The sequence below is a fragment of the Hippopotamus amphibius genome, chromosome 1 (assembly GCF_030028045.1).
Source record: "Hippopotamus amphibius kiboko isolate mHipAmp2 chromosome 1, mHipAmp2.hap2, whole genome shotgun sequence".
Lineage (NCBI taxonomy): Eukaryota > Metazoa > Chordata > Mammalia > Artiodactyla > Hippopotamidae > Hippopotamus > Hippopotamus amphibius.
In genome coordinates, this window is record NC_080186.1 from 40,446,807 (window position 1) to 40,466,724 (window position 19,918).

General features: G+C 43.2%; 1 protein-coding gene across 1 annotated transcript in view; it reads right to left on the reverse strand.

Annotated features, from left to right (window-relative positions):
* Positions 1 to 19,918, reverse strand: part of AGBL4 (AGBL carboxypeptidase 4) — a 1,220,133-nt gene that overhangs the window by 315,402 nt on the left and 884,813 nt on the right. The window contains exon 6 of the mRNA XM_057744086.1: positions 338 to 377. Coding sequence (XP_057600069.1) covers positions 338 to 377 — 40 coding nt within the window. The remainder of the gene's footprint in view (positions 1 to 337; positions 378 to 19,918) is intronic.

A 19,918-nucleotide genomic window follows, 5' to 3' on the forward strand; every position in this document is an offset into this window, starting at 1 on the left:
GATTTTAAAACTTATTTTTCAGGAGACCAGGGCACCTCCTTGACACTTGGATCCATTGAGTTATCTGGGGAGAACTTGGCCTGGAATATGAAGCAACATCACAGTACCAACCCTGCCATCCGCAGAGTCAGGACAAGGCAGCACAGAGCCAGGGGAGAGAAAAGAAACTGCCCGTCTGGTAGAGGATAGGGGGAGAAGGCTTATTCATGATGCAAGAATTCTGCTGTTTATTCAAGGGAGCCAAAGGAGGAAGTCAGGAATTGAATTTGGATAGGCAACCAGGCATGGCTCTGGGAGATAAGTGAAAAGCCAAAGCAGAATGGCCACACCTACTCACCGGGGCTGGTTATCGTCAGGAGGTCAAGCTGCCGCTGTTGCTGCAAAAGAGAAATCACATTGTGAGAGAACTGATTCAAGCCAGAGCCAAATCTGCTGCTTAGCAGGTCAGGGTGGACATGCAAAGGGGATCTTCAGACACGCAGAGCAGGGAATATCGTGAGGAGTGTGGTCTCGCAGTTCTGCAGAGAGGCCTTGTGCTCCAGAGACGAGGGGAATGGACAGCCTTTCTGGTCAGAGCTGAGAAGGTGTTAGAGACCTTCCAGTCAAATCTATCTTATACTTAGGGAAAATGAGGCCCTGAGACGAATGTGGCTTACCTAGAGCCACAAAGAAAGTCCCTTTCCAGACTGCCAGCCATGGCTCATTCCTTTGTACCAGGCGGCCTTAGATTTCTCTTTGGTGACACTGGCTGTACCGGTTAAGTGTCTGATATACTGGCAACCCTCTTTGCCTTGGGTCCTTAAGTCACTGTCACCCTCCTGATACTCCTTTCTAACCAAGATACTCCTGGGAGCTGGTTTATTTAGGAAATTCGCTCAACAATGCTATGATAATTTCAATTACTGATGAACAAACCATTACTTCTCTAATTGAATCCTCATCTCTTTGTACCATACAACAATCATAGAAAATAATATCTGTCAGGTACACTAGGCCATATAGATGAAGCTGCTTGTGTTTGGGGCAACTGGCCTTGGCTAAAGTGGTTAATGTCTCAGTAGGCTTGTCCTTTATAACACCATACTTATGGGGAAGCTCAGTCCTGAACTGGATGTCATGGGAACCTGAGGGTGGAGAAGAAGGTACTGGAGGCTGAGGATGGGGCAGTGATGAGCAACTCTCTTAAATACTTAAGTCAGGATTCCTTAAGCTTCAGTCAACCTCTGTCTCTTTCCTACACTTGATTTTCCATGAATAGCAATTTCCATTAACATGTATTTTTTTTTTTGTCTTAAAAAGCAGTCCTAACAAACTTCACTTTGAGAGCCATTGCTTCAGGATACACATTGCAGGAGCTTCTGTTTATGCAGTATTTCATCCAGTGGGTCCTTTGCCGTATTTCACCTGATCTGCATTTCCCTCTTTATCTTGCCTCTTCCCTAGAATGGCTTCCTGAAATTGTGCTTAAGCAGAAAGGAGAAGGCAGCAACATTTTTTGAGTACCAAATATAGTCCAGGCACAGTACCCGGCACTTGGATGTGTCATTTCACTCTCACTTTCACAGTTGGTACTGTACAACAGAGGGACATGGGGTTAAGACAGCATAAATTATCTGCATAAGACCACATCTTCATTAAATAAGAGAGCCAGGATTAGAATTCAGTCAGTTCTAATCCTGGCTTGAAAGTCCAAAATATGACAATGCACATAAATCACTCAGCATGATGCCTGGTACTTAATAGGTGCTTAATAAAAAGAGCTGTTTTGTATTGATGTTTTGTTATTATTGTTATAGACCATGTGACCCTTGGTTTATAAAAGCTGTCTCATCCCTTTTCATAGAATTCTTAATATCAGAGCTCAAAGGTCGTTGAGTCTGACCTGCCAACAGGACAGTACTCCCGTCTGCAATATCCCCAGCAGCTGTATGAACTACTTCTGTTTTATCCCCTTTCCTGATGGGGAACTCACTTCTTACGAGTTAATTTTTTTTTTTTCTATGTTTTTTTGGCCACTCCACACAGCATGAGGGATCTTAGTTCACTGACCAGGGATGGAACCTGTGTCCCTAAATAGCTCTACTTTGAGCAGGGTTAAAAGCTGCTTCCTTATGAAATTATCCTTGTTTCTAGCTGCTTCAGCCCATGACAAGTCTGGAGATCTGAAGAAGATCTGTGTCATCCTCTCTCCTGGTTAAATATTCCTAGTTCCTTCATCCTTTCCTTATAAGACCTGGTCTCAAATCTCCTGGCCCTTGTGGTCCCTCCTCTTCCTTTTAACTTTGATCTGTCCCAGTCAAAACCTCTTCAAGATCTCTCTATCCCTTGCTTTAATGAGTTTTCAGGGCCTTAAAAGCAGGTCTGTATCCTTTCAGAGCCTTCTCAATCACACATCCCTGTTTTCCTGCCAGCCCATAACTCATTCCAGTTGACATTTTCAAGCAAACAATGCAACTCTAAGATGTCACTGACCTACACTGTGAGCATACATCCTCGTGCTGAAATGAAACACACACCCACACATGAAAGCTAGAAGGCATGCTGGAGCCAGGCTGCCTTCTTTCCCAAACACAAAACCAGGCTAGTAGTACAATTGGCTCAAGCTGCCTTTGCCAAGGCCAACCTGTGAGGCTTGGCCCTTCTGTCACACATGAGGAAAGAATACAATGTGTCCTTCTATTTTCCATAGGCTTGGTTTTGTGAAGATTGCCATTGGTGAAGGAGATTTACTTATCTGGAAAGTGTCTATTTCCTAATTAAGAGCTATCTCTAAATGGTGATTCTATGTCCAGGGTCCAGTCAAAAAAGGGAAGAAAACCTGATAGGAACACAGACAGACCTGGCCTTGTGTCCTAGCTCCTCTCTGTGGTTTTGGATAACTTACTGTATGTCTCTGGCCTTGAACTTCATACCTCTACAATGAGTGAGTGAGACCGAAATACTGTCAGTGATTCTGAGTCAAATGCAACCAGACACTGTGCTTGGGGGCTCCCTCTTCTGGTGTAGAGAGTTCTCCGAGAATCCCTGTAGCCAGGACCCTGGGAGCTCAAATGACAGAGTTGAGAATTTAAAAGAGAACAAATTTTAAGCTATCTTCTCACACTGCAATTTTCAGTGCTTGTGTGTCTTCCTCACTAGCCGAGGGGCATCTTAAGGGCCTGGAGCCTCTATTATCCGGTCCATGGCACCCAGTAGCCCTCAATAGGCATTGCCAAACTCAGCTGAACCGCTCCTGGAATCCACATTATCCTTTCCAACCCCCATGTCTTTGCACATGCTGTCCTCTCTAGCTAATCTCTAGAGATCTGCATGGAGCTCCCTCCTTATGTCCCAGGACCTCCACGAGGTCGTCTCTGCATGTCGACTCCTGAACCGAACCCCCTTCTCTCCTTTCCTCAGAACAGAATATTTCACACTGTGTCCTTCCAATGCATCTTGTAAAACCTACCTTTTGTATTATGCTCTGTCTGAATTATCTGTTTCCTTCTCTGTTTCTCTCATGAGGTCCTTACTTGAGGATAAGACTACGTCATTTCATCTCTATATCTCCAGTGCCCAGCACAAAGACTGAAAGGAATGCTTCATGTCTAGTTCAAATGATTCAACTATTCCATTATTCCCTCTGCAACCATGCTCTTAGGTAGAAATTCAGCAGCATGGAAAGTAAGCATGCACCTTCCTCTACAGGCTTTTCTCTCTGTCATGGCTTTGGGGTTTCCTGCCTTTATGATTTTGCTCCTGCCATCTCAGCAGCAATATTCTCTCTCCACTTCCTCTGGAGACCTTCCTTGCTTTACCCCTGCCCACAGGATCGCTGTCTCTCCTGGACTCTACAGCTCCTACTGTCTGTACCACTCCTGTGGTGATGAATTAACCCTAACCTGGTGACAAGCCCCTTTAACCTACAGTTCACAGACATATGCGTGCACCATCTAGTGGCCCAAGCAGATAAGTGTAGACTACTGTTTTAACCTGTAGCTCTCAAGATAGGATTGCAAAGTCTGCGTGTTCTACATGCAAATAGAAACAAAAGTGTATATTCAGGAATCACTGTACAACGATTTTAACCTAAGGCACTAAAATATTCAAATAATTCCCTCAAAGTCCTTAAAAAATAAGGAATGAAATGAAAGAGAAAATTTTCATTACTAAACAGTGTGCCTAGTATAATCATTTAGGATCGCCAATGGAAACTGTATGGCATTTATTAAAATAGGGCACATGATTTGTGGAATTTGACCAATAATATAAAATTAATTATATAAGAAGGGAGCATGGCGGACATAAAGAATTACCAAATTATTTTCATTAGTTACCAACTGAGAGACATAAGGGCCTTTTATATGGATATGATATATTACCTAACTCCCTGGATGGTAGAATATACAATCCCAGTTGGAGGAAATGAAGTTAGCTAGCTAGGCAGCAGCTCTGGTAGGGTGACAGGGCCTGCTGGCTGAGGGCTGAGCAGCTGAACCATTAGACAACCATGAGCTACAGTCTCAGGAAGGCAGGCCCTTCACATGTGTGGTAGTGGTACTGTGTGTGTGTGCGTGCGTGTGTGTGTGTTTTGAGGACTGGGGCGGGGGGGAACATTTCTCCTCAGATAAAGGAATTCTATACTTACACAGAGGGCAACACGTCCAAGTGTGCCTGTATGGTATTCCACAGACTCCTGGAGAAGTGTGGGTGTGCCAGGGTTGGGTCAGTTAGGAGGTGATGTGTGGACTCCTGGCTGTGTATGACCCTGCATCCAGCCTTCCCTGGTAAAAGTGGTGTCTCATAAACATTCAGAAGAAACTCATTTCTGTGTTTAACCAATGTGTGGTTGATACAGAGTCGTGACTCCATAAGACCGTGGGGGCTGGAGTTTCCAAGGTCAACAGGAGCAATCTTCGAATTTGGTGCCAACCATGGATGGCAGGAGCATCTATAGTAGATGCTTAAGGAACTGACTATCAGCATCCTTGCTCCAAGAGTTATCCATATTCCCCTGTTCATCCACTGAAAGCTACTTTGTTAATACAACGTCATTCCACCTCTGGTCACAGCTGACAGCCCCAAGGGTGAAAGTACTGAAAGGTGGGTCAGTTAGAAACCTTATCCAAGAATTTTGGATCTTTTGTGAGTTCAATTATTCTCAGTGAAAACTATTGTTGTCCAACATTAAAGAATCTATCCTTAAAATTTTTGTAATAATGAAAGTAACACATTTATTTTTGTCATTTTCCAAATTTCCAGAAAATTCAGAAAGTAAAAGTGAACGAAATCCCACCACTGAAAGAGAAGCACAGTTAGCATTGTTTCAGTGTATTTTTTTGGTCATCTTTCTTGTGTTTATTTAAGAAGATCGTATTTATATATAACAAATGAAGCACGTTTTAATCTTGTGCAGCATTATGTTATTTTTTTGTCCCAGGCTGAGTCTTTATTTTAAAGTATAAGAATGTAAGTCGCATGTATTTATTGTTATAAATAATATGTTTGCTCTTACTGCTGTGATTTTGTTTCTAGTCCTTTCTACAGGGAAGGTGGTGTTAGTAAGACATCAGGAGAGAACTACTTGGTTATTTTGTCACAGTAGGCAGCTTGGAAAGCCCAGCTACTGCAGCCTAGTGATTTAACAAAGTCCTCTGAATCTGGGGGAGACTCTTTCAGGCAATATCCAACTTGGAAGATACTCTTTTCTTCACATCTGAAGCCCCTTTCATTGCAGTTACACAAAGTATTTTGTAGAAAGAGCTCCAAACTCAAAATCAGACAGACAAACATATGAATCCTTTGAACTGTGTTATCCTAGGCATACAACTTAAGCTAATTGGCAATGAGGTATCCCAGTCGTAAAAAGAATGTAGACCAACCACTAGGAGCCTAACAGGAAAAAGAAGCTGAGAGAAAGAGGAAGAATCATTCGCCAGCGAGGGGGTGGGGGAAGGGAGATGTCAATAGGTAGCGTGGGAAGCACACCGGTTGGGAGCTAGGATTTCTGAGTGCCACTCCAGCTGTGCCCCACCTCAGGCTGAGACTTTGGGCTCCTTACTGCCTGGTACCGAGCCTTTTACAACAGCATCTTCACTGGTCTCCTGCTTCGAGTCTTGCAAATTGCTGCTGCAGCTGGAGTGAACTTTCTAGAATCACATCTTAAAACTCACCAGGGCTCCTACAGAATAGTTTAACCTTCTAGCTGCTGTTGGAGGACTTCTGCGTCCCAGCTCCTGCCTATCTCCTGTTCCCTCAGATTCTGAGCTCCAACCACGATAAGCCACTTCCAATTATCCAAATTTGCCGTGCTCGCACCTCTAGGCCTTGGCATGTGTGTTTCCTCTTCTTAGAACAACAACCCGACCAGCTTTGCCTGGCTAATTCCTACTTGTTATTCAGCTCTCCACTCACAGGCTACCTCTTCCGTAAAGGCTTTCTTGACTTGCCAAGGCTGGACTGGATCTTGTCCTTATCCCCTGACCTTCCCCATCAGAGCACCATCACACTGTGACTCCCTGGCCTGTTTATTCCTCCATCCTCTCCACTGGCTGTGTGATCTCCCTGAGGGCAGGGGCTGTGTCATTACTACTTCACTCTGCTCAGAGACTAGCACAGTGCCTGACCAATAGATGATACTTAATAAAGATCTGCCGATCACTGGTTACCAAGATGATAACTAGAGAAGGTTCTACTGAATTGACCATCAGAAAAGGTCTTTAGTTTTATCCCCTTCTCTCCCAAAAGACACACACGCATTGGACCCAGAATTTTTCTCAAAACTCTCTCTGTTTCTGCCTTCGGGACCTAGGGATTAGACCACAGAGAATTTGGCCCTCTTCATCTGGATGGGTAATTATGAGGCTACAGTTAAAAACAGACTTTTCATTTTGGTCACGAGCTGCATTGCAATTACTTCTCAGAATGAGAAAGGGACGTGGTGTTCTGGGAGCTCAGGGCCTGGTTTGATGTGTGAAGTTCTACGTGGTATAAGAGAATAGTCACTGATTATGTGTTCTGTTTTGCTTTTTGCGTTTCATGCAGGATAGCTATTTGGGGGAAAAGTCAGTCTTTCACGGCATAGACTGGAGATAATTTAAATAAGAGCACCAGTAATCCCTGTGAATTTTCCTGTTACTCCAGAAACCAGCCATCATGGGGAGGACGTGGGGATCCACACCCTCTAGAAAGAAGGGTCACAGGGGTACAGGCACAGATTTGGCTTCATGGCTCAGACCCTCTTTTCCCTGCAACCCCCTTCCTGTTCAGTTCCTCCCCTCACCCAGCCAGAGTCATTTTCTAGGCATCTAGGGATCTCAGGCCCCCTCCCTCCCTGCCCTACTCCAAGCAGAGCCCGCTCCCTAGAAAACATTTTACATGGTGCTGACCTCTCCCTAAACTCACTACTTCTGATCTCTCTTACTCCAGTCTAGCCTGCCACTGGCTGCAGGACTGAGCACTCTAAAATTAAATTTGATCCTTTCTTAGCATAATTTAATGATCCCCATTGCATTCCTAGTAAATACTAGATTTCTTAGCTTAGCATTCAAGGAGGGATGACGAATCTCCACAAATACCATGTGTTATCTGAAAAAGCAGTTTTTATATTTTTAGCATAACCTCATGTTTGGAGAACAAACCAAAAGTTACCTATTATTTTCAGAACTAAACTTCAGATAATAAAGGTGGGCCTAATCACATTGGTCAGTGTCACATGTAGAAGATGTGGCAGGAAGAAGCTGTGGGGGGAGCCAGTCATCTCTGTGAGGAAAGGGAGCAGGGATTATGAAAGTCTGAAAAACAGTCTCGAATTCTGAGCTCATGCCCACATCCCACTGAAGTGGGACCCTGGCCTTCTATTTACCTGACCATTCTGTATGCTACCACCTTACCTGTCCCCGACCCTGCCTTCTGCCCTTGCCGTGGCCCTCTTTCTACTTCTCCTCATGCTGAACAAGTGATGTGCAGCATGGCTTCCCCAGTGAGCACGGAAACTTCGCTCTTTGACTCTTCACTTGTTTATTCCTTAATTCAACAAATATCCATGAAGCATCTACTCTGTACCAGGCATATTGCTGAGGAGAGGATGAGAAAGACACAGCCCCTGTCTTCAAAGAGTTAGCTAATAGTGGAGTGGCGAAGATATATTAAGCAAGTAATCACACACTAGGAATTAATCTCAGTTATGGTAAGTGCTCCAAAGGAAAACATGGGGAAAGGTACATGACCAGGGTTCAAAGGTTTCCTCAAGCCCCACTCAGCCCAATGGCTGATGCCTGGATGCCTCCCCTAAGCATCCAGCAACTCCACCACCTTCTAGGGGACCCTGACCAATGGGTGCGGCTCAGCTGCCCTTTTGGGCACCTACTTCCATCAGGATAATAAAAAATGCGTTAGCCTTTTACTCAGGGAGAGAGCAAACATCACTCAAGGCTGAAAGAGAATCTCATGACTAGGGGTTACATTCAGTGGGAAGCAGAGTGGGGCAGCAGACAAAAGCTAGGGCTGCACAAGTGAGATTGCATCAATATATTTCACCGAGTAGTTTCTGCTCCTGTAGCTTCCTCTTATTGGAAAAGCCAGGCACGCAAGTGGCTTTCGGCCCCAGGGCAGCTTAAAGGAGCATTTGAGTTCAGCCTATGGCAGTCTGCACAAAAGCAGGGCAAGTGGAAATGGAGAGGAGCATATGAAATGGCAGAGACACTTTGGAAGTAGGATTAATGACAGCAGAGGCTGTAGCAGCTGCATTTGCTGAGCAAATCCTCTGTGCCAATCCTCACAACCTTCTGAGGCCCGTATTGCTACCCATTTTTACAAATGAAGAAGCGGAAGGTCAAGAAGTTAGGTTACTTGCTCAAGGTCACAGCTGCTAATGGAAAAATCTAGATTCGAACCCATACTGTTGGCCTCTGATGCCTATGCCCAGGTAGCTGTGACAGCATTGAGTTGTGAGAAATGTTCTTCTCATGTGTGATCAAATGTGATCCCTGGGTTTCCAGGCAGAGGAGCAGTATGAGCTGTGGTGGTGACGCTGTACAACTGAACCCCTCTGCACAAAGGGGAGTGGGAAGAGCTATGACTAAAGTGTGATGTTTTGTATTTTTGCTTCATAGTGTTCACAATTTGAAATTCTCTATTAACCTGTATTTATATTTGATTAATGTCACTCCCATTATATGCTAAGCTCCATGGCAGAAAGGACAGAGATTAGCTTTCCTGGCAGAGTGGTCTCTGTCTAAATATATGCTAACAAGTATAATGTGGAAGGCTAAATCAGGTTTTTGAAGAGGGCTGGATAAACAGCTGAAACCTTTACCCCTGCTGGAGAGAAATGACACATGTCCCATCCTAAAACCCCAAAGAGTCAGACAGGGGCTTGTGCTGGAAGACTTCACCCTGCCCAGCTCTGGAGGAAACAGTGAGAGGAAGGTTGTTCCAGTCATGAGTCAGAAGATTCCATGCCAGGACAGACTGCTTCTTCCCTACCCTCTGCTCCAGCAATATGAAGCCAGATGAGAACCTGCAAGAACAGACATGGCATCTGAAGCTGATTGTGCAGCTCAAGGCTGGAGAGGATGCATGCATGGCTGACAGATGCCTACCCAGTGCACCCAAACCCTCTAAGCATTGATTTGATCATGTCTCACATTACAGTTAGATATTTACATATTAGTCTCTTTTTTCTCCCCACCTCTACCTCCCCTCTCTCCATCTCCACCTCCCCACTCTCCATCTCCTTCCCACTGGCTTCTCCTCCAAGGTGAGAGCTGAATGTTTTCTATATTGGGTGTTCTCTCTGTACCTGATCCCTGACAGGACCTGAGGAAGTTTGTTACAGATGTGATGTTTGCTTATTATCAGACAAATTATATGGTTATAAACTCTTTTTTTTATGTATGATTTGAGTAAGTCACAACTTTTCTTTTGTAAAGTCAAACTTTAGAATTTAAAAGATATGCCTCTTAGGCCTTCAATTTATACTTCAAAGCTGTGATTACTCTTCATCCTCAAGGTCACCACGACCCATGATTGAGGCTATCCCATGACATAGCCTCCTGGAATGTCAGAGCAAGGGGCTTTGGAGGTCATTTGGTCCGACTACTTTATTTCAACAAAAAGTAAACTGAGCCCACAGAGGGGAAGGGAGGTGCTCAGAGTCACATGCCACATTGTTCTGCACTATCGCTTATGTGCCTCCTTCAACAGAGCAGAAAAAAGGGATGTCTACATCCTATCCATGCCTAACAGAGCATAGATGCTCAGAGGAAATAAAAACTGTTAAGGAAAGCAAGAGAGTGGGGCGAGGGTATGGAGGCAGGGGAGGAATTTAGTTAAGAATTTGTTTTGAGTTCTAATGTCTTTATGTCTATTAGTTTCAACTGGTTTTAACTGAGGAGTTATCAAGAGGACTTCCTTCAAGAGGTGGTAATTGAAATGGCCCCTAAAGATAGGAACTAATTTATTTCTCAATGAGAAAGTGAAGCCAACTTTAAAAAAAAATAGCGCAGGAATCTGGGTTGTCCATATGCCCTGCTATCCTCTGTCTCTAGGAGCTAATGAGTCTGTTTATGTTTGACATCTGGTTCTTAAGACTATCAGGTTATCTCCCTGAAACACTATATTCTATTCATTTCTTTACATTTGGTTATTCAATATGTAACACTAATTTCAAAAGAAATTGAAGATGCTTACAACAAAATTAAAGCACATGTAATTAAAGACATGGAGGAAAAGAAAAATAAGGAGAAATTAGATGATGCTAGGTACAAGGTCATAACTCAGAATTCATATCCTAAGCTACTTTGCTCACTTGCTAGAGGTGGGGTACAGATTTGGCTCTTAGCTTTTCAGCAACCTAGGCACAGTGGAAAACTCAGTTACAAAACACCCAGTATCCTAAGGAAAAAACAAAACCCCAGATAAAACCGTGGAATTATAGAATCTCTACTCTTCCTGACTTGAGGTCTGAGGGAAATCTTTTCTTTGGGCCCTTAGAAAGGGTAGCTTGAGGCCTGGTGGATGATAGGGTTTGGCTAGGTCATGCAGTGACATGCCAGCAGAGCTGTGTTTGGACCTAGCAGACCTGACTCCCATGAGGCTTTTGAGTAAGGCTTATGGAGCATAGGGACAGGTGAAATGTGATGGTCATGAGAGCCCTAGGACCAGAACAGGAAGCCCCAGGTCTGTGCCAGGGATAAGAGCAAAGGACAGACGTGAGCACAAATCCTGACCTGTGCACTCACGAGTGTACAGCCCTTGGATGAGTTACTTAACCTCGCTCTCATTTCTACATTGCTCATGTAGGGATAAGGAGAGTTTTTAAACCAGAGTATAATTTCACCCAGAGTTTTTATATTATAACAAACATTACTGTATTATGGAATATAATATAAAATCCACATCTCTTTTTTAAAGAGAAAAGATTCCATACAACACTAAAGTTTCAGTTTTTTTGAGTATCAAGGTCAGTCTTCCCTACTTAGGTGGAAGAGCTTGGAGGCTCTGACTTCACAAAAGATCGTATCACACTCACGGACGTGTTCAATAAAGGTTTTGTTGTTGTTGTTATTGCTTTTGTTGTTGTTGTTCCCATTCTCCTTCAGGTTTAGCAGGTGTGCAAAGTTGTTCATACAGGCCTGCACAGAATCGTGGTAAGGACGGAGTGAAATAATGAACCAGAAACACTTGTGTCTTGGCCTCAGCTTTGCCACTTTCCTGCTGTATAAGCCAATAATTTACCTTCTCTGAACATGTCTCTACCACATATTAGCTAAGTGATCATGGGCAAGTCAGTTAAACATGTTCAAACGGGTTTGGCAATCCACCTACTAGTAAAGCAGTTAGCCTAGTGCTCGTCATATAATCTGTGGGTAAATGGCACTTAGTCTGGTAAGACATTTATTTTTAATTCCAAGACTGCTTGGAAAGCCTCTCCTCCCCTCTGTCTCTATACATGACTTCTCTATTACATCATCATCTTCTGGAAATCTCTGCTCTCCCAGGCTGGCTTAGGTGCTTCCTCCAGGCCCCTCAGCACCTTGTGCTACCCTTGGCCACAGACGTTATCACTGTGGGTTGCAATCGTCTGTGAGTCATCCTGCTGTGAGAGCTCTTGTGGGCAAGGACGCTGTGTGATTCAGATCAGTATCTCCAGCTCCTACCACTGTACTTGGCACAGAGCAAGCCTTCAGTCACGTTTGCTGAATTGCATGAAACTGGAGTTCCTGTGAGAAATATCATGACATTCAGGATAAAACTCCGGCACTGAAAGTGAGGCAACAATAATCTGTATTCCTGCCCAGCCAGAGTAATGCCTCTGCACGATGTCAGTTAGATATACTGCAGGAAGTAAAAGTGCCAGGCCATAACTGTCTATTTTCTGCATTTGATTGGCTCTCATGGAAGCTCCATTCCACACTGATTGACCACGACTTTCCATAAGAAATTGCCAGCTCGATTGTGGGGAAAGAATCCAGATCTAATTGTTCTTTGTAAGCCTGGGACAGAAGGTATTCTTGCTTGAAAAATGGAACTGTCTAAATTAATTTTCCTGAAACAAACATCTTTGCCAAATAAAAGCGATGCATAGCAACTCATAATTAAAAGCAAAATGATACCTTTTGTTACGGGGTGGGGGGAGAGCAAACGTGATCACCACAAAAGAAGACCCCTTGGAACTCCAGGGACACATCTTAAAGTCTGATGAGAGGGATGTGTATGTGTATACATATATATATGTGCAAGTGTGTGTGTGTGTTTAGGAGTAGAGGAGGGTAGGAGAGATATCTCTTTCTGCCTTTTTTTCTTTTCCTTTCCTTTTCTTTTGCTTTTGAAAAAACAAGCATTGTTCATGTCTGATTTCTGAATAATGCAGCCAGAATATTCTCATTACACTTTTAGTAGATAGAAGCTGGAAAAGTGAGGGGAGTTAACACATAGAACTGCTCTTATTTTCCCTTGCCTAATGTTCCTAACCTATTTTAAAATTTATTTCAACTTTTTATATATGTGTGTGTGTATTTACGTGTGTGTATCTTTGTAAACTGATAAAACCTTTCTAGAAAAGAGTTAAGATGTAAAAAAACTTTAATTGTACATCTACTATGTAACAATGGTCCCCAACCTTTTTGGTACCAGGGACCAGTTTTGTGGAAGACAATTTTTCCACGGATGGGGGTAGGGAGGGAATGGTTCAGGTGATAATGAGAGCCATGGGGAGTGACGGGGAGCAGCAGATGAAGCTTCTCTCACTGGACTGCCGCTCACCTCCTGCTGTGCAGCCCGGTTCCTAACAGGCTGCAGACTGGTAGGCATCTGAGGCCCAGGGGTTGGGGACCCCTGATGTAACAGATGCTTTATGTGTACTCATTTTATCCTCATAACACTCTCATAAATGCAGGTATTTAACTCCCATTTTAGAGATGAGGCAACTGACACTCAAAGAAGTTAAATAAATTGCCTGAAGTCACACAGCCATTAAGTGATGGCACTAAGAGTTAAACCAAGCTTCTGATTATGAAACCCATGTTCTTAAAATACTCTCTCCATAGTATATAGTATTATTAAATAATAGTATTAATGATAACAAAAAGAGAAAAATACACACAAAAACTCAAGATCTCAACAGCCATTTTCATTTTTTTCCATACTGTTTTCTAGTTCTTGCCTAAATATCTGTACTTGTAATGCATGGGTAATAATTATACATGAAAAACAAAGATGTAGTGATGGCATAAATACAATTTTGCTACTTTCTGTATTTTGTTACTTTTAGGTTACATTATATCATAAGAAGTTTTCCAATAGTATTACATAGTCATTGTAAATGTTATTTTAATGACTTCATAATGTTCCACTTAGTGAAAGTGCATGGTTTACTTAAATATAGAACATTTAGGCTGTTATTATTTTGTTATTATAAATGACATTACGATAAACATCTTCTTGCATACAATTTTTTCCTTCATTTGGATTAGATTATCTCTCTGGGATGAATACCCAAGAGTGGAATTACTGGGTCAAAAAGCATGTACCTTTTTATTAATCTTGATACATACTGCCAGATTGCTTTCTAGTAGGATCATTCCAATTTACACTCCCATGAGTAGTTTTAGAGATAAAGATTTTACTGTAGCCTTGCCAGCATGGGGGACTGTAACTTTTAAAATACTTTTTGTTAATGTAATAGGTATCATATGGTATCTAAATGTTATTTGTCCTTTTTCTTTTTTTTTTTTTAAGATGATTCAGTAGGTTTGAATTCTTTTTCATTTTCCTGTTCATTCATTGTGTTTCCTACAGTGAGAGTGGACTTTTCACATTATATGTCTGGCATTAAGATTTTAGTTCTATTTGCATTTTAAACTCTCAGGGGAGAACCATCTCTCTTACTCTTGGTTCACCTTCGGTGGCACTGGAAATACCCACTTGGGGACCTGATTTGGCACCAAATGAAATGCTTTGCCTAAATAACAAGGCCCTTTTTAAACTTTCCAGTCAAAGATGGATCCCATTAAAACTTGCAAATGCATATCTAGATAGTGTTAGTATAGGCTCATGAGGATCTAAGGATGCTCTGAGTTCTCCTCCTCCTTTAATCCCCTTCTAAGGATGGATGAAGTCATTTCTCACTGAGCGTGAGGACATCTGCAGGAGATCAAGGGCACTGACTGGGCCATAGTACAAGAGGTGACGTTTCCCCCATGATTGTCCTAGAGGTATTCTCTTTGCTCTCAGAGAAAGCCAAGCAGGATCTCCCATGAGCCCTGAGGAAAGAGAGCCACACTGGCTTGCCTCATCTGGCCAGAAGTTCTCCCATCACATACAGGCTGAGGTTCCACACTAGGGTCTCCCAGTTTCAAGTATTTTCTGTGTGTGTGTGTGTGTGTGTGTGTGTGTGATTTTTGGTTTTGTGTTTGTGCTTCGTTTGGGGGATGTTTTTTGGCAGTTGTCCTCTGTGAACATGTTTCCTTCCAAGAACTTGAGGAGAAGATTTGTTTTAGGTAGGATTCGGGTATTCTGTAGTCATCTACTCCATATATAAAACCACCCTTAGCCTCCTCATCCTGCTGCTTCCAGAGGAAGGCAGTCACTCAGTCAGCCACAGATGCACACTGTTTAGCACACACTGTATACATAGCTCTGTGTTAAGCCCTGGGGCAGAATGGGAAGTGGGCACAGACAAGCACTTACCTGGGCCAGGCATTTTGTTTATATTGGCTCACTTAAGCCCCACAATATGATGAGGTACGTTTCATAATTTTATTTATAGATGAAGAAACTGAGTGTCAGAAATGGAATTTATCCACAATCACACAGTTGTAAGTTGGTCTCCCTGCTTCTAGTTTCACTTCCCTCAACCCATTCTCTACCCTGAAACCAGAGTGAAGTTTCAAAAATGCAAACGTGATACCCTCTTTAAAATTCTCCATTGGTAAAATAATAATGTCTAAACTACCTAACACTATATCACCCCACCCTGCCAGCCTCTGTAGCCTCCACGCTTGCTGCCACTCCCCTTAGTCCAGGCTCCGTGCTGATCACCTTTAGTCCCCAGCATACCACGCTTTCCTCCTGCCTTCATGTCTTTTTCCTTTTCTCTTTTTTTCATTGAGGTATAATTGACATATAACATTGTATTAGCTTAAGGTGTACAACAATGATTCGATATTTGTATACACTGTGAAATGATCACCATAGTAAGTCTAGTTACCATCTGTCACCATACAAAATTATATTTTTTTCTTGTAATGAGAACTTTTAAAATTTACTCTCTTAGCAACTTTCAAACACGTAATACAAAATTATTGACTCTAGTCACCATGCTGTACAGTGCATCCCATGACATTTCTTTTATAAGAAATTTGTACTTCTTGACTCCCTTCACCCATTTAACTCCCCCACCCCCTTCCTCTCTGGTAACCATCAATCTGTTGTCTGTATGAAACTTCTCTAGTAATGACCCCTGAAAGTACAGTCCTCATGTTTTTTTATATGCTGTCCCCTTTGCCTGCCACATCCTTCCTGTCATAATCTTTCCCTGGTTAGCTACTTTCCACTCCTTTTTCAAATCTCAGTTGAAAGGTTATCTTCATCATTAAGCCTTATCCAACCCCCCAGATTGGCTTAGATGCCATTCTTCTGTGCTATCATAGCACTTTGGTTACCATGCTATAATTTTCCACTTATTTTCCCATTCAACTGTGAGCTCCTTAAAGGTGATAACTGTCTCACTCACCATTGTAGTCCCAGCATTTAATCGTAGTACATGGCACAGAGTAAATGCCTGTTGCAGACTGAATGTTTGTGTCTCCCCAAAATTCAGATGTTGAAAACTAATCCTCAATGTGATGGTATTTAGAGGTGGAGGCTCTGGGAGGTGACTGGATATGGAGGGCAGAGCCCTCATGAATGGGATTAATGTCCTTATGAAAGAGACCCCAGAGAGATCTCTTGCCCTTTTCACCATGTGAGGTTACAGGAAGAAGACTGTGAACCAGGAAGCAGGCTCTCACCAGACACCGAATCTGTTGGGTGTCTTGATCTTGGACTGCCAGCCTCCAGAACTGTGAGAAATAAATTTCTGTTGTTTAAAAGCCACCCAGTCTATGATATTTTTGTCACAGCAGCCCAAACAGACTAAGACAAAGCCCAATAAATACACTTGAATAAATTAAGAAATAAGCAGAATCGGAAACTGCAGACCTGCAAACAGATTGTGATCCAAGAGGAGTTACTTTAAGTTGTTGAATGTTCCTGTCCACAATTCACTGAATGACTGGTGGAATAAACAATAAAAAGGTGTGATCAATAAATGAAGAGGAAGGCATTATTTGTAGTTGCTCAAGCCTTTGTTTTCCCTGTTCCAGCCCCCTAGAGGGCCCACTGCTCCAGGTCACCTACTCTACCAGGATTCTGTAAAGACCAAGCATGAGCTTTGCAGTCACACCCTGGTTTGACTCCTGGCTCTGTCTTTTTCCACCTCTAACCTTCCTGTAGCCACCATTGAGCAAACGCCTATCATGTGACAGGTACTGTACTTTGTACTCTTTTTCTCTTAGCTCAAGACCTCTTAGCTTTTTTTCTCATTGCTAATTCTTATTAATAAACCTGAAATGTAGGCATCACCTTTCTTATACAGGTGAGGAAAGAGTAGCTCAAAGAGTTTCAGTTACTCTTTCTAGGCAGCATAGCTAAGCAGTTCCAGCCCAGTGATTCAAACCCAACTCTCACTGGTTCCAGAAGTCCATGTTGTTTTTATAATATCATACTTCTATGAGCACACAGTAGGTGAATAAGAAAATATGAGTTATTTGCATTCTTTTTATGAAGCACTGCAGTTTCTCTGAGTCAAACCTTTTTTTCCTTGAGCCAACTCCTATGTGTGGGCAGATGGCAGATGGTGACAATTGTCCACTGCTTGTCTGAATATCGCATTTGTATCCTATTCAAAAACACATTTAAAAGATGTGTCTGTGGAGATAGATGGAGCAGAGAATAGAGGACATGCTTTTCTTCATCTGACTATTATGTCCCTAAATGTGTCAATATTTTTTCTCGGCAAGTAGAGCACTACATTGGATTCCCTCTTGTCCCTGCTTCAATGGTTCTGTAATTATGAGGCAAGCAAGAATCCAGCACCTGCCCCTTATGGAGAAAGGGCACTGGCTCCATTACACCAGTGGAAAGAAGAAAGAGCTCCTTGTGTTGAGATGGATCTATCAGTGGCTTTTAAATCAGGGGTGTGTGTGTGTGTGTGTGTGTGTGTGTGTGTGTTTGGTGTATATGGAGAGAGAGAGAGTGAAAGTATGTGCAAAAAGGAGAACTTAAGAGAGAGAGAGAGACCCAGAAGAACAACAGGGGAAAGGAAAGTGAGAATAAAGATCAAACTCTCTGAAACTCACCTAAGTGAGTGCTGGAAAACCCTTAGAGATCATCTAGTTCAAAGTCAGCAAACTGCAGCCTGCTGGCCAAATCTAGCTTGCTGCCTGTTTCTGTACAGCCCACAGCTAAATATGGTTTATGTATTTTCAAATTACTGAAAACATATAAAAAGAAAAATAATATTTTGTGATGTGAAAATTATATGACATTCAAATTTCAAGGTCCATAAATAAAGTTTTATTGGAACACAGCTGCATTCATTCTTTCACATACTGTCTATGATGCTTTTGTGCTATAATGGTAGGGCTGAGTAGTTGCGACAGAGATTGGTTGGCCTGCAAAACCTAAAATTGCCCTTTACAGAAAAAGTCTGTCAGTTTCCTGAACTAGTGCAAACTTCAGACCCAACAGCCACCTTGAAGGTAGAGGTTTTATGCATTCAAATCTGTATCCCTTGTACCCAGCACAGGGCCAAGCACCAAGACTGGTTACACAGTTGGTGGGGCCCAGTTCAAAATAAAAACACAGAGCCCCTTATTCAAAAAGCAGGATGAAAGTGACCTTAAAGCTAATAAAATATAAAGCCTTTTCCTTTCTTCCACTGTTTCTCTTTCTACCCATTATGGTATTTTTTTATTTGCCTTTTAATACTGTGCTCCCTCAGGCATGGGGTTCGTGGTGGGGTGAGTACAGACAATCATGAGTGTCCTGGGGCTCCACCCTGAGACTGGGTGCACAAGTGTTCACAGCCCACTGGCTGCTGGGAAGCCCCTTTCCTCTCCCACCTCCCCACGCCAGCTGCCAGCTGAGGGCAGGGAGGTCAAGACAGACATTTCCTTTCCCATGGGCCAGCTGCTCTAACCCACTGCACATGGCAACCCCCAAGAGTGTTGCTAGTCTCACACTGGGACAGGCTAGGCTCCTGGGTAGGGGTACCTAGCCTGTCCCAGTGCTTGTCGCTGCTGAGTTGTCCACTGAACATACCCTGGCACTGCCATCCTGAGAAAAGAGAACTTGAGGCCACTGAAACTAGTGGCCTCAAGTTCATGGCCCCTGGCCATACAGAGAGCAGGAATGGCTCAGTGCTGCCTCTCCCTGCCGGGGAGGCAAGCACAGGACAGGGAGAGGGAACTAATGCCTATAGAGAGTGTACCATGGGCTGAATCTGTGTTAGTAGCTTTATATCCATATAATGACCACCTCCTTTTACAAATAAGAACTGAGGCTCAAAGAGGTCAGGGGTTGTTCTGACAGTCACATAGGTAGCAAGGAGGCAGAGTCAGTCTCCTGCCCTGGGTCTACCTAATACTCTGGTCCAAACCCTTAGTGATGCCTCCACTCCACTTTTCAAGAATTCTAAACAAGCAGCCAAGACCCACCCATTTCTCACAGGACAAGCCATAGCCCTTGTCTAAAAGGTTCTAGGGAGAAGTAACTATTCCTTTCATTTTGCCCCCACTAGCTCTGATTATTTTTGTTTAAATTCCTGCTATCTGAGACTGTGGGTGCCTCCAGGGCCTACCTCATCTCTGTGTTCCCAGTGTCTAGCACAGGGCCTGGCCTGAGTGGGTGATCAGTCCCAGTTTGCAGAATGAGGGAGCCAATTAAAGACCATGCTAGTTCATTAACTAAAGGTCTCCCTACTTCATCTTGGAGTCCATGACCCTCCTAACTGGGAGCCAAAGCCAAAAGCAAGCCTTGCAGTTTTCAGGAGGAGACACGCTGAGGCTGAGAGCTGTGTGGGTGACGCACAGTTCCAGCATCAGAACCAAATTTACAGCAAATAGTGCCCATAAACAGCATAAGCTACTCAGTTAGGCTAATTTATGTTCACACAGCGTCCTCCCAGCCCCCAAAGCCCAGAGCTCTTTACAATTCCAAAATGATTAAAAGCATCACACAAACCCATATTTTCCATTTTTATTAAAAGCACTAAAGCAGGCAGTGCTTTCTGCATGTCAATGGGGAGCCACTTCCCAGCCCAGGGAGAAAAGTCTCTCCTCAAATGGCTGAGGCAGACTCCTCCACATCCTGCTCAGGCATCCTTCTGGCCCTA